This window comes from Dermacentor albipictus, unplaced genomic scaffold, assembly GCF_038994185.2.
Source record: "Dermacentor albipictus isolate Rhodes 1998 colony unplaced genomic scaffold, USDA_Dalb.pri_finalv2 scaffold_70, whole genome shotgun sequence".
Classification (NCBI taxonomy): Eukaryota; Metazoa; Arthropoda; class Arachnida; order Ixodida; family Ixodidae; genus Dermacentor; species Dermacentor albipictus.
In genome coordinates this window covers 245,542-260,110 of record NW_027225624.1, presented here as the reverse complement: position 1 = coordinate 260,110, position 14,569 = coordinate 245,542, and the positions used below count along the sequence as shown (strand labels likewise).

The window sequence follows — 14,569 nt, the reverse complement described above, 5'->3', positions numbered from 1 at the left end:
ATGTAATGAGGAGGGAAGATAACCGATGGTCATTAAGGATTACGGACTGGATTCCAAAGGAAGGGAAGCGTAGCAGGGGGCGGCAGAAAGTTAGGTGGGCGGATGACATTAAGACGTTTGTACGGACAACATGGCCACAATTAGTACATGGCCGGGGTTGTTGGAGAAATATGGGAGAGGCCTTTGCCCTGCAGTGGGCGTAACCAGGCTGATGATGATGATGATGCCAATAGACAAACCTGATGCTCTCCGTGCTTGCGAGTGGCAGCACGCCGAAATGACACTTGAGACTTTATTTTATATTGTGCACGTACTTCGGCCTGCTGAGCTTCCTTTCCGAAGCGTGGATGGGCGGAAGAAGCTTTCCAGGTCCTCGATTTTTAGGAAACCGTGCCTCAACACAAACGAAAGAGAGGGGTCCATTGTGGCCTATGCACCTTCGCTTGCGGACAGCTCACCTTGCACTACTCAGTTAGCAACAAAGCTGCGATGAGGGCGCTGGTGACGGGTTTTTCCGCAGCGCCGCCTGGGCACAGTCTGAGGTCTATTGAAGAAACTTCAGGTGGCCGCGCATAACTACGACAGCGCGCCGGCGAGGAGGCAGAAGGTCATTTCTGACTCCGCGTTTAGATTTATTGACAGCGGCCTGAGGTGCCTTCTTCCCACGGTAAGTGAAGCTTCAGGGAACCAAAGTTTTGCGATCGCCGCCGCACGGTGCAAACAGTGCGCGCGTAGAACCGGCCTACGTGCGACCATGGAACAGCCGTTTGATGTGTTCGCAGGAGTACGTTCCGTGGAGCTTTGTTCACTGTCCCAGCGCATCCGCTAGCCTTCACTTCCATGCGTTTGTCGCGCGCACACATAAGATACGCCTGCGGTAGGTAGGATTCGTTCCTTAAGTCAAAGCAGCCGCTTCTTTCCCATCTTCCCGGATGAAGCGTCGGCTGGCCGGTGCACGGTGCCGAGGGCAGCAAAATGCACGTATTCTGCGTAACGCTCTATAAGCACGTGTATTGAGGTACACCTGTGCAGGTCTGCATGAACCTCGAACGTGTTCTGCTTAAAAGACTTCGGGCTGTCGCGAGTACTGCGAGAAACAAGCAACAGTTGAGCAACATGTGTTTTAATGTGCACATTAGCAAGTTGCTTCTTTGTATGTGAGCCCGGATTGTTCTAAAACCAGGACTATGCATTCTTGCATAACGCACGTTTTTAGTATACCTGCTGCAAATGCACCATGCGCTGTCAAAAGCGGTAATCACTAATCTGCAAGGCGTTCATTGTACAGATTCTGAAATGCATCGCGGTTTGCACCTCATGTCCCACCTGGCAGGAGACGTTCATTTGAGGAATCACCGGATCGCCAGCCGTTTGTGCGCAGGCGCGAGTAAGAGCGGGTGCGCGAGAAAAAATTTCGAGGCTTTTGCTCCTTGAATAGATGACTCTGCCTGTGCACTACGGTGGCGGTTTCTTGTTGGTGAAGCAGTGGGCACTGTCGCCCGATTTGGCGACCGCTGGGCCTCTGCTACGGCCCCTACTGCTCCCCCGGAAAAAATCAGTGAGTTCTTTTTTTTTTGAAGGTAGAGTGCCATAAGAAGCAAGAAAAGTTTAATCCGGCATGACTAACTCAGCACCAGCGCCGCAGGCTCGAGGAAGTCTGTCCGACGTACCTTCAGAGGCAAAGTTCTGACTGGGGCGCGATCGGAGATATTTTGTTCGATGCGCGTTCTGTTCAGTTGCTGCATCGTCACAAAGTTGCAGTATGCAAAATTTGTGGCAGCGGGGCGGAGAGAGCAGCCAATCAGGAAGCGGTGACCTCCCCGGAAGTATGCCTCCGTCGTTTGTCGTCTGCTTGCAAAGAGTATACTACAAATCCAAATGTTTCTCGTCTTCCAATGGACGACTTGCGGGAAAACGAGCGCCGTCTATAGTACATCACCAGAAGCTGCAGCGCTTTGGGTGCGAGGCTATCTGTGTGGAAAACTCGAACTGTTCAGCGAGCAGTGCCATTTGCTTTATGGACGCGCTTTCCTCGTGTAGGCTTGCAAAATGATTGAAGAAGACCCAGTATCGTTTGCATTTTCGGTGAACGGATGGACCACAGACCTGTCGTAGTGTACAATAAGTAGCGAGTGTTTGGTGTTACTTAAACTCAGTTACGCACTCTGTGCGTCAAGCTCATCGTGGATGTGCCCTCAAAGAAGAAGGGTAGTGCGGGCGGCGTGCAAACCATCTATGCGACCAGGTGCGTACACCGTGTCTGCATGGTACCGTCGAGCCTCGGGCAACATCGCTGGAGCACATTGTGAATGTGTTGCAAGGTAAGAAACTTTTTGCTCAGCTGTTTATTTAAAATGCAATATAGCCGAACTGAACCCTTGGGACTTGCCGAATAGCTATCATTTGCAAAGCTCCGAAAATCAGCTAACTCTGATGCAAAGCACAACCTTCCCTGTCGCAATATTTGTTACTTTTCAAACTTTCTGGGCATCAGCTTGCCCCAGCTACACTTCATTCCTCCGTCGCCACTGCTGAAGCGGTTATCGCCATGCAGGAAACTAAGTACGGTTTCGGGGAGGCGTTGACCTTTTTCGATGACTCAGGGACAGTTACAATGACTCTGAAATGCTTTGCGCGCAGGAGAGTATCCTGTTTTTGGCACATACATGCATGTTAATGCGGCTTCTCTCTCTCTGATTCTCTATACTATTGCACAGCGCGGCAGTAGCGTGGGAGGCTCACGCTTGCACTAACATCGGTTATTTCCGGGGTTCTAAGCCGCTTACATGACATGATCGATGGTCGTGCGATATGTAATAAAAGTCCAGAAGGCTGCTCGGTTGTCAAAGCACTTGGCTCTTCCGTGGTTAAACAGCCGTTATATGGTGCGCGGTCGACGGTCGCGCAATGTGATTAAATAAATAAAAAAAAAACGGGAGGACCATATGATTCTCGGGAGCCCCGACTTCGTACGGATTGTGCACTATGCTTGAGTATGTTAAAGTGCACCGGAAGAAAACGATACGATGCGATGGTAGATCGCACTCAACAATATTTTTAGGTACTATAAATACTTGTTACTTTTCAGGTTGAGTGAGACGTGCCAGCACGTTGCCGGCCTCTTACCGTTGCCGACAAGGGGGCTGTGCGTGGGAAAACAAGCCGTCATGCACGGACTTGCCATGCAAGTGGATTGTTCCTTCAGAAGGTTTGTATCATTCCATACGTGGCAGTAATTAACTTACTGTAATCCAATTACACCAATTTAATTACTTCTCTTGGTTATTTGTAATGTAATTCATTACATTTCTGGTCTAGTAATTTATTAACCTAATTAACTTTTTGTGAGTAATTTGGGAGCGAAAATATTTAATTGCTGCCTAAATTGCTTCTATATCGAGGGTGCACTCCAGCTCTTTGTGTTGTTGGCAAAGATTTGATCTCTTGTTTGCCGGGTTGGGCATATTGAAAACAGGATCGAGCAACGTGAAAAGCCTGGGCCAGTAAGGCAATGAAGTTGAAAACGTAGGGGCGTGTCCAACTGCTTTCAACAGGGGTGTGTTCAACTGCTAAGCTGGATTTGAGAAAAGGCAAATATAGATAGCTTCTGGCGCTTGATGAGGACCCAGACGTACCGACAAGCGATTTAACAACTTTTTAGCTGTACCCAAAACTAAAAAAGTTTTGCACCATACACAATACAGGGTTGCTCCTAAAAAAATATCAGTAGAACGGCTATTTGGCCGTGCAAAGGGCACCCTGTCTTCAAAGCAAGGCAAATATTTAGGCGCTGAATCTGGAACTCAGCTACCCCTGTGATGAAGTAAATTGAGAAATACGAGATGGCTGTAGGAGCTGCTTAGTTTTTTCTGAATATGAAGAGCAATAAGTAATTAAAAAGTAATTGCAATTACCTTCTGAAGGTAATTGTAATATGTCATTGCTCTTTGCGATCAATAATTGGTAATGTAATTTAATTACATTGTCACAACATTCAGGATAGTAATTAGTAATGTACTTTAATTACTTCTTTGAAGTAATTTTGCTATGCATGTATTACTCTGCAAATTTATTTGCTAAATACTTCCTTTAGTTAAGCTTCTAAGTCATGGTTCTTGAAAGTGTGAAAATCACTGCACACTTGCATGCTCAACTTGCTACTGGTGCATGTATAACGATAAAACCCTTTGGCGAAAAGCAGTGCATGATTATGGGGCCTGCTTGTTGTCTCTATTTATACCCAAAAAGTGCGTCAAAAAAACTCTGAAATGCTCAATTTTTAATTTCAGCAAGGAAACCAGCAGCAAAACGTCCAATGCAGGAAATTCCTTTCCATAGGAACGTTATCAACAAGCCACCATGTCCAAAACGGCTACGCGATTACAACCCGACCAGAAGGTGACTTCTGATGCTGATATTTCCAAGCTGAAGGCAAGCCTTGTGACTGCGTGCCCAACACTGCATGCAGTGCGATACATGTGCCCCCGCGAAACTCAGCTGGTCACGAAAGCAGCCGCAAATGTACGTTTGGAAATTGGTGACAAGGAACATCTGTGGGGAAGTCACGCCACAGAAGTTGTGGCTCTTCACTACGAGTCTTTGAAGGCGACATCAAGTGAGGAAAGACAGCGCATATGCACCCGCACACTTGGACAAGCCAACAACAAGAATTGGTTTGCTGAAAGAACGGGCCGCTTGACATCATCATTATTTAAGAGAATATGTCACGTCGCGAAACCAGAGGGTTTGCTGGGGACCCAAATTACCCAAATGACAAAGCAATGTCAGAAGCAATGGCATATGGGCGGACGCATGAAGACTGTGCAGTGCAGTCTTATGTGCTGCTGATGAAAGCCAGAGTCTACACTGTTGAAGTGAAAAACACAGGGTTGCACGTGCACACTGTAAGATAGGGAGACTGGAGGTAGCAAGGTGGACGAGCTTAATTTTAAGAAAATGCAGCAGCTGTACACACACAATGATAAATGCAATGCTACGAATTAATAGAGCAGAGTAGCTCAGAAAACAATTTGAGGTTTATAGTATCCTAGCTAAAATGAAAGAGTGCACATACTGCGAAGGAAACAGCAAAATGATGTGTTTTTGTGATGCTGTATTACTGTTGCTTGTGCACCGTGATGACACGCTGATTAAAAAATCTAGGATTTCACAAGCCATTTGAATGTGTCAGCTGATGTGTGCTCTGTATATGTCACAGGATGTTTTATGTGCATGTCTTAGGGCAGCACAATGGCAATATTCCTTGGTGCCATATGTGTGCCTTCTCTGAAGAGACTGAAAATAAAACAACTTGAATTTTACACTGTTTTCATCAATTTATTTCCTCATAAAACAGTAAAATCGCAACACAGTAGTAGCAGCAAAGAAAGAAAAACAGCAGTTTGTGCACTGAAACTGTTTTCTGTGCTTATGCAATGAGGATAGCAATAGGGGCTTGTTGGTATGGCATACCTTATTTTGTTAAAGCGCAAGCTTGACAAGGACAAAAGAAGGCACATCTGACACACACAGCGCTGTGTGTGTCAGATGTGCCTTTTGTCCTTGTCAAGCTTGCGCTATAACAAAATAAGATGTGCTTACACAGCCACTTCATCTTTTATGAGTGGATTCCTAAAATTGCTGAGGAAGCAGCACACTTGAAACACGTGGTCAGCAATATCAATCATGGAAATTGGGAATGGCCGGTCAAGTAGACGAAAACTTTTCACGCGTGCAATAGCCCGTTCGACATGGACTCTTGCACGGGCAATGCACCGCGTTTCATGGACTGCAGCTGGTGGCATCTGTTTTTGATGACGCTGACGGAATGGTGGTCGGTACACAGTCACTCCAGGTGGTATGTAGGGGAAGGTGAAACCTTTGTCCACCATGACTGCATCTCCTTCTACTAACTCGTCGAGCAATCCACTGCTTTCCAGGATCGTCGTGTCTGACACTGACCCACCCCAAAGGCGGGAAACAAACGCTATGTATCCATCAGGAGTGCACCCCACAAGCGCCTTGTATGTGTTGAAATGTTTGTATGCTGAAAATGTTTGCCTTTGGGCACTTAGCGACGATGGTCGCTGAATTCTCACTTCAGTTGCATCAAGAACCAATCTTGTATCCGCAAAGTCACGAAATGACTTCGGCAGGTATGGTTGCAAGGCTTCCCGAGAAGGTAGCGTAGTAAGTTTTTTTAGCTCTCGTTGCAGCAGATTCACCCATGTGGTGAAAATGCGGCTAACCTGGCTTTCACATATTAGGAAGTTGCGTGCTAGCTCTACACCACCTATTCCTCTTCTCAGCCTAAGCAATGTCATAAAGAACTCATTTTCCAATTCACTATCTTTTCGATGGCCACGGAGGTTCTTTCCGCCTTTCTGGTTCGAACCCCAGTATGCCATTTCACTAGCAAGGGGGTTTAGGTACTCCAGTAAGCTTTGGAAAACTCCAATGTGTGGAAGTCCAACGTAATACATGCATTTGCTTGGATCACGCAGTATTTTTACTGTGAGAAGTCCTGACTCTACCCTTTCAAGCTTGTTTTCAAGCCTTAGGTTTCTGCTCTGAAGCTGGATAGCAAGTTTCTGCAGTTCACCGAGAGTGCGCTCCATGCGTCTCACGTTGCCACAACTGCACTGTTGACAACTGCATTCTGGCAGCGGTGCCTGCAATGGCTTGGTATCTGCAAATGATGGCAAAAGGAAACAAACTGTCACTTTCACTCGGGTAGCAGAGGTGCTGTGATAGAACATATTGGTTGCCTGCTGGCAACCACTGTTTCCATAGCTGTACTGCATACGGCACAGGAATCTTAAGAGTGTCATACCGCGGTGGTCACATTTCGATGGAGGCAAAATGCAAGGGGCCCGTGTATTGTGCTTTGTCGGTGCACGTTAAAGAACCCCAGGTGGTCAAAATTTCCAGAGCGCTCCACTACGGTGTCCTTCATGGACTAAGTCGATTTGGGACGTTAAACCGCACGAAACCAATCTAATGTTGACCTATAATAACCCATGCTCACTCCGCTCTGGTTAGAAAATAATCACGGACCCAGCTTTGTTTCAAAGCCAAGCATAACGCTTGCCAAGGTCCACTAAAGAAAAAGAAACGGGACTAAAGTGCTGAAAGTGCAGTTTCATGCCAGTGATTTTTGCAGTGAGTTATGGAAAGGAATTATAGGTGTAATGTTAAGAGACAAGAAAAGAACAGGAAGGGTCGGGGAACAAATCCGTGTTGATGACGGCTTGGTTGAAACCAAGAAGGCAATATAACCGACGGGCATTAAGAGTAACGGACTCATTCCAAGGCATGGCAAGCATAACAGGGGACGTTGAATGTTAGGTGGGTGGATGAGATTAAGAAGGTTGCCGGGATAAGGCTGCAGCTAGCACACGATCAGGTTGTTGGGAAATATGGGAGAGGCCCTTTGCCCAGCAGTCGGCGCAGTTAGGCTGATGATGATCTTTGATGGCGTATTTCTGTATTATTCGCAGAAAACTCTTGTTGATGTCGAAAATAAAGTGCAGTGTTATATAATGCTGAGACAAATTCCAGGGAGGATTAAAGTAAACTCAGCACAGGAAACATTAATGTCAGGTTACGAGTCATAATACCTATGCTACATATACCTAAATGTCTTTATACTGACGTGGTATAGTGAGCGAATACCTTTAGTGGTTTCCCCTTGAGCCGGTGATGGGGATGCAGGCTGTTGCGTGGTGGTTAGTAGCTCCGGCTGGGCTGCAGATGTATTTTCATTCATGCCAGCACCTGCAGGATGAAGTGAAAGAATACCAAAACATTTCCATAACTTGTCGAAGTCACTACAGGAAGAACCTTTACAACCTTATAGGCTTTTTTGCTATGTGCTCTTAGTAACTGTATTGCTAACGCTGGGCATACCATGACAGTCTTTTGCTGTTTCGGTCTAATGTATATATACCTGTACTGGCCTTCCCTTGGTTCAACGAAGGGGCTGTAGGTTGCTGTGTGGCAAGGAGCTGACTTGCTGTGTTCTTGCTAGCTTGCTGCTTTGTAGAAACAGCGCCTGTAATGAAGTTTCATGATGGTTAGAGAAAATCAGCTAAGCCTTTAGAAAAAGTGTACAAAAAAGCAGGTTAAGCATGCACAGACAAACAAACGAGAAACCACAATGCCAGGTGCCTCTAAAAATTCAAAGACCATGATCCACATTGTCATCACCGTTGTGAACAAACAGAAAGCTGTGTTAAAAGTACACACTCAGTGCTCACCGCCTTGCAGCGGTTCAGACCAAATACAGCATGCACATCCCTATCACAAGCTACATGGTACTTACATGCTCCCGTCGAAAAGCTCTAACACTTGTTAGTGGGATAAGGGCTACTAATCCGCCCCGGTAGCTCAATGGTTAAGGTAAGTCTGCCGTAGTCCGAAAGACAAGCGCTCAATCACGACATGAACGGGCGCGTTGCCATGAAGATGAAACAACGCGCGTCCAAGTGTTCGAAAAGAGGACACGTCAAAAACGCTTTAAACCAGCACTCCTCACTACAGTATTTCTCATACTCGATAGGTTGCTCCAGGACGTTGAGCGCGAAAACGAAAAAGTGGTAACTTGCAAGGTCGCTTCTGAAGTCCAACGCAGCACTTCACGCTCACTCGATTAGCGTAAAATGTCCGCGAAGCGCATAGCAAAACAATAATTTCGAGCTGTACGTTTTCATTTTTAACAGGTCTGCAGTTCTTTAATTTCGCTAATTTCGTTACTTCTCCATTTAAACGTATTGTTGCAGCGTTCCGCGCGGCTTCTGAAACTCGCCGCGCTCAGTCGCGCGTATGCGGTTGCTAGCTCACATCAATCCCTATTTCAACCTATAAAAACGGAACAAGTACATACGAACTGAAACCTTGCATTCACCTTGGTTTTTCAGCCAACGGCTGTGCCGATCCGCACCAGCCTGGCCCGGAGTTCTCTTGTAGCAGAACATATCTGGCACGTAGTCGGGATGATTCTTAAAAGTTGACGGCCGCCCTGGAATTTTTCAAAATATTAGCAAAACCACCAAAGCTGTCATAACTGCAGAAACCAGTGCAAAAGGACACGGCTGAGAAATGCGACATGGACGGACGACCCGGATACGCGGAGCATCCGTACGGGTGGTCATGCCAGATCGCTTTTCACCTTATCGATTCTGTTTACGCTGGCTAGAAGCATAGTAAACTACCTAGCTCAACAGCATGCATTGCTCAAAACTCTTCGCATGTCTATCAAGTTTGTTTTAGCACTTACCTGCAATAAAATGCGCGCTGCAAATGCGTGAATGTTCGTTCGGTTGCCACAACGAACCGTCTTCATTCTTCCTTTTTACCGCAGCAATCCAAGCATCTCGCTTCTCGGGATACAGTTTTGCTGACGGAAATCTAAAAAACTTCACCGCCTCTTTGCCGTAAAAGTAATTAGTACAGCCATACGCGACGCAGTGCGCTGGCATTGTGCCGAAACGTGCAGCCCGGAAACCCCCGAGTCTGCCGGATCAACGTGGTCCGGCGGAAAGTCGTCTGTTTGCTTTCCAACCAAACTGAGGGCGCTGCTGTCCGGCTTCTTTCGCGCATGCGCAGCAGGTTTCCCGCAAGTCGTCAATTGAATGAAATCTTTATTTAAAACAATGTATTTTTTCTTCTCAAGCCCAAACACGTTTTCAAATAGTAGTACGTGTGACTACTGCAATTTATAACTATTAGGTTCTTTGCGTCGTCCCTAGGTGGTGTCGCGCACAGCGAGAAGGAAAAAGAAAAAAAAAAAAACGACGGGAAGAGTGGCGCACTTTTCAAGAGGCAGCGACAACATCCCACTGGCTAGCTGGCACCGATGATGTTGTGGATTTCTCTGTACAACTAACGAATTATTTGTTTCGAGAAACAAAAACGACGCCGGAATTCACTTTCTGCCATTTCTTCAAACGCGTTTCGCACCGCCATCCGCTCTCCTCCTTCCTCTAGAAACGCCAGCGCAACAACCTCAGTTTCCAACGGAAGCGCCATTTTCTAGAAATAAACTATGGATAGGATTCAAACGTGCCATTCCGCAGCCGAAAAGGCCGCCTGTTGGATCCAATCCAATCCACCAGACGCGCCATGCGAAGCCGTATGATCGCTCCAAACTTCTCAACTCCCGTCGCGTTCGGACGAAATGCTCGGTGGGCGGATGATTGACAGGAGCGTGTCGTCATTTTGACGTCACCAAAAACGGGGCGGCGCCCCGCGGCTGGCGACGTCGGCGCGGAGTAGGCCAATCGCGCGCGCCGGTAACCGAACGAACACGCCGAACAACCATCTCCGATCACACCCCTCGTATTGCAGAAGTCGCGGGTCGCGGTAGTGGTGAACTTAGCGTGACAAGTTGGTGGCTGGATGTAACGATATTTATTCAACCGTGTTTTTTTTTACTAATTGCAACAACGTGTCATTATTTCACATTATTGGTGGCGCTTCCTGGACGCCAAAGCGGCAGCGGGGACACCAAAGCTAGAACCACGCGTGCCAGGGGTGTATAAGATTGGCTGTCCGCTGTCACGGACAGCCAATTTTTTATGCGAACACCGCCTGGCACGCTTCGGCCTCCGCGGCCACTACCTACGGGCCGCCCTGCTTCCTGCTTTGATCCCCCCCGCCATCCCTTGGGTGCCCTGGAGATCTTGTGCCGCCTTGCTCTCCTGAATCCTCCGTCTGCCGGCTACAGGTGCCCTAGCTCCTGGAGCTGTGCTTGTAAAAAAACCAATCTATCGTTGCGATGAAAAAAAGCGACCCGCGACTTACACAACACCAGTTAAAATTAACCTCTCCGTTCAGACACAGCGATAACAAAATGGGGCGTCCGTGCCCGCTGCCCCACCGCGCGGGCAGCCAACTCGATCCCACTCCACAACACCGTCATGCCTGGGAACAAACGAATGCAACGCGCGCTAATAAAGATGTTCCGTAGTGCCTTGGCAGAGTCATGTATTCAAGAAGCAAAAGCCCCCAGATTTTCCCTCTCGTATCCGCTCTAACTCGCGCCTGCACACAAACGGCTGGCAATCCCTCAAATGAACGTCTCGTCCACCTGGCAACAGCAACATCCGGGAGAGCACGGTCCAGATAACACAGCGCAACAAAACACGGAGACTGACGGAAACCTGCCCACACGGCGCCTTTGCTACGGCACGAAACCTACGGGGCAACGCATGTGATCGCACAGAACCATAACAAAGCAGCCATTGTGGCCCGAAAAGCGTGGCCGCTACAGGAAAAATAAAAAATAAAGAAAGAGCAAAAGAAAAAAAAAGAGGAGAACCTGAATCACGTCGTTTTCTCCACTTTTCTCCAAGCACGCGGACGGGGTGGGGCCTCTCACTTTTCCTTCCTCCATAGAATCCACTGACTGCCGTGTCATCTTCGGCCTATGAAGCGAAGTATAATCAATCTAAAGAAAGTTTGCACCCTTTGGGGTGTATATATGCCACACAACGATAATCGTCATCTGCCTTGTGTTTCCTTTCTTGAAAACGTCGCGCCCGCTACTTACCTGCTGGCCACGGAGCTGCTGGCAATGCTCTGTCATGCTGATAACGCGGGTGCCGTACGAGCACACCATAATTGGATTTCTCCGTTCTTTCTGCGCATACACGAGGAGCAGTGGTAGCGACAGAGAATTGTGGGAACTTTCGGTCCTTTCTCTTCGCCTAGGTACTACGGAGAACAATAAAATTCAGACAGCGCTAGACGACAGGACCAGAAAGACAAACACGGTTCCCGCGATTCCCCTGAAGTGTGTGGTATGCTCAACGATACTAATGAACAATGATCAGCACGACGTAATGCTTTGCCAGACTGTAGAGCTCTAACAACGATCTACGGCTCAGGTTGCATGGCGACGCAAGCTTTAGTACTTTCACATACAAAGTACAAATTGTTCCATTCCCACGAATCTTCAAGTGTGTTCGTGGAGTGGAGGCCGTCTTCACCGACGCAGCCCGCTATCGAGACAGGAAGAGTTTCGTGGCAGCAGTTACTAGCCACCGAGGCAACCACCTCACGAGCGTCACCGTGAACCCGGCACATGCCGAAGCGGCAGAGGAAGCGGCCATAGCACTGGCCCTCACACAAACCAAAGCTACATACGTGATCTGCGACTCGCAAACGGCAATTCGCAATTTTGCAAATGGGCGCATCTCGCAAGAGGCGTATCAGATACTCCAGCGACATCCCATACACCAGGGAGAGGCCGACGTTGATAACCGAAGGCATTTGCTATGGATCCCGGCACACACTGAAATGAGCACCCCCAACGAAGCGGCTCACGGCGTTGCTCGAGGCCCGACTCACCGAGCAGCATCGGAGGAAGAGCCCCCGCGGGGTACTGCAAACGTCTGGGCATGGGAAGACCGTATGACCAGTTTTCACGACATCACGGCACACTACGAATTACAAAGACGCATATAACCATTCCCTCACGCTAGGTTAGACAGGACGCAAGCAGTACACTTCAGACAATTACAAACAGACTCTTACAGAAACCCCAGACTCATGCACGCCATGTATCCAGACATGTACAGTACACTACAAACAGATGCACATCGTGTGGCGAGGTTGCCACACTAAATCACATGTTATGGGAGTGTCGGGACCTAACAAACAAGTCGGGCAGTGCCGACCCCTCCGTCTCTTCCACCACCAGCCTCCAGTCACGCTGGATGACCGCACTGCTCAGCTTTGACCTGACAGCACAACTCTGGGCCGTCCAGCCAGCCGAGGAAGCCGCTTCGAGACAAGGTCTCGGAACCGCGTCCGCGGCGGGTGCCCAGACCCACTAAAAAGACGCCGGACTCAAATCTTGTTGATTTGAAATAAAAGTTTACGCTCTCTCTCAAGTGTGTTGTATGCTCAGTTACATTAAGAACTAATGCATCGGCGCGGCAGTTAAACTCATAAACTGTTTCCGTTCCCGCGAATCTCCTGTGAGTGCGCGGTATGCTAGCTGACCTTGCTCAACGACACTAATGAACAATGTCGCATCGGCACGATGTAATGCTTTGCTAGTAAAGTCATCCGAGAAGACACCTCACTTCGAAACGTATCCCCCTGCGACTATAAAAATTTAATATGCTACCGTCGCAACAAAATAGCAACAAACTCACTTTGGACACGGCTTCTTCGCCTTGCCGGCCACGCAGTTTGTCGATTGTGTTGCCAGCTCGGCTAAAGACGAACGGAGTTTTCTTCTCAGTAGTAGCGTCCTTCCATGTTTTTCTGGTCACGAAACTCCGCCGTCACGCTATGGGGCTCTTGCATTGCCCAGGGGGCGCTGCGAAAAAGGTGCTAAAAAGCGCCCTCTGTGCAAAAATGGGTCGTACCAAGCTCGGTCGTCTGCTTCGGAAAGCACGTTTACAATATGGACCCGCCGCTTTCGGTTGTGTTGTTTCACGGCCTGCAGCGAATATCGGGCGCCGAAGATTTTTTCAGGGGTGGCACGCTGCGTAAAGGCAAGAAATTATGCAGTGCCGAATACGTGTACGCCGTTCAAGAATTAGGCGGCGAAGTTTTAGCACCGTGTCAATCGCAAGTGAAGCGAGTCGCGTACGAAGTGGAACTTCAGGTAAGGTTTGCACGCCAGCTGCTAGATTCAGGCGCTCAAACGCGAGGAAATGCTTGTTATAAATGAATCCACAGCAGCGATAAGCAGGCATCATGTGTACAGAACTGCTCGAGCACACGACGGTACGTGCCGCGATGTACGAACTGCTCGAGCGCACGATCGTACGCGCCGCGACGGCAGTGGTCTTTCGACATGCCGCGAAACGGTGGGCCTCCTGCATTCTTTGTTGACTGCATGCCGCTAAAGAAGTAGTTATGCCTGCGTTGTAGTAGCGGCCATCTGTTCTTTTTAGTAACTGGTAATAACTGATGCAATGCATATGAGCTCGCACGTAGTACGTACGTGCGAATCGCGCTGCAGCGCGAGCTCGTACGCCGCTCGCTTGATGTAGGTTTTAATGACAGCGCTCGAACATCGATGTGCTGCAATCAATACTGCCTTGCTGCGTTGCCTCAACGTGCTGGCTTGAGATCAAGGATGAGCGCATTTAACTCTCTTTACCTGTGCTGCTCGTAGTGGAGTAGTGAATTGTCATCGAATGAGCCCGACCATTTGTGCTCATTTGCACACACCTGGTCACTTCACCACTTCGCATCGGTCGAATTGTTAATTGTCGCTGTGGCCGGGTCTCGAATCGTGAATTACCAGCCATGCCTGCTGCTATGTCGGTCTGCTGTCGGGACTGTAGGTGCAAAATACCGAACATTAGAACGCAGATAATCAAGCAAGCTTCAAGACAGGCGAAGCAGTCAGCATGGCGCGAAGTTTCGCTTACTCAGCGCGACGAACTGCAGCTATGCAGCGCGCCCGACGCTCCACTTCGTGAGGCCTTGAAGGAAAACGGCAGAATATGATGTTGGGATTCAGGCCTTCTTGTTCATGGCATCCCACGACGCAGAAGTAATGACGGTGACGCCTTCTCGAGGCTGGGCTAGGTCTCCGGATCGG

General features: G+C 48.5%; 1 protein-coding gene and 1 long non-coding RNA gene across 3 annotated transcripts; one reads left to right on the top strand and one right to left on the bottom strand.

The window, feature by feature from the left end:
- The first annotated feature begins 1,997 nt into the window (after positions 1 to 1,997).
- LOC139053100 (uncharacterized) lies at positions 1,998 to 4,391 on the top strand. Its single transcript, XR_011510219.1, has 3 exons — positions 1,998 to 2,321; positions 3,089 to 3,208; positions 4,290 to 4,391. It is a non-coding gene; the product is annotated as an uncharacterized lncRNA (long non-coding RNA).
- Positions 4,392 to 5,570: 1,179 nt separating this feature from the next.
- On the bottom strand, positions 5,571 to 9,575 carry LOC135901508 (THAP domain-containing protein 3-like). 2 transcript variants are annotated; one of them, XM_070530261.1, is made up of 5 exons: positions 9,278 to 9,575; positions 8,906 to 9,019; positions 7,949 to 8,053; positions 7,675 to 7,776; positions 5,571 to 6,688 (listed from the first exon to the last, which is right to left on the bottom strand). In XM_070530261.1, exons 1-5 carry the CDS (start codon positions 9,477 to 9,479, stop codon positions 5,598 to 5,600), a joined length of 1,614 nt encoding a protein of 537 aa, XP_070386362.1. In that variant the 5' UTR covers positions 9,480 to 9,575; the 3' UTR covers positions 5,571 to 5,597. The 2 variants fall into 2 exon arrangements, with proteins under 2 accessions (XP_070386362.1, XP_070386363.1); XM_070530262.1 differs by having other exon boundaries at positions 6,499 to 6,688; positions 7,655 to 7,776; positions 9,278 to 9,574.
- Positions 9,576 to 14,569: the final 4,994 nt, after the last annotated feature.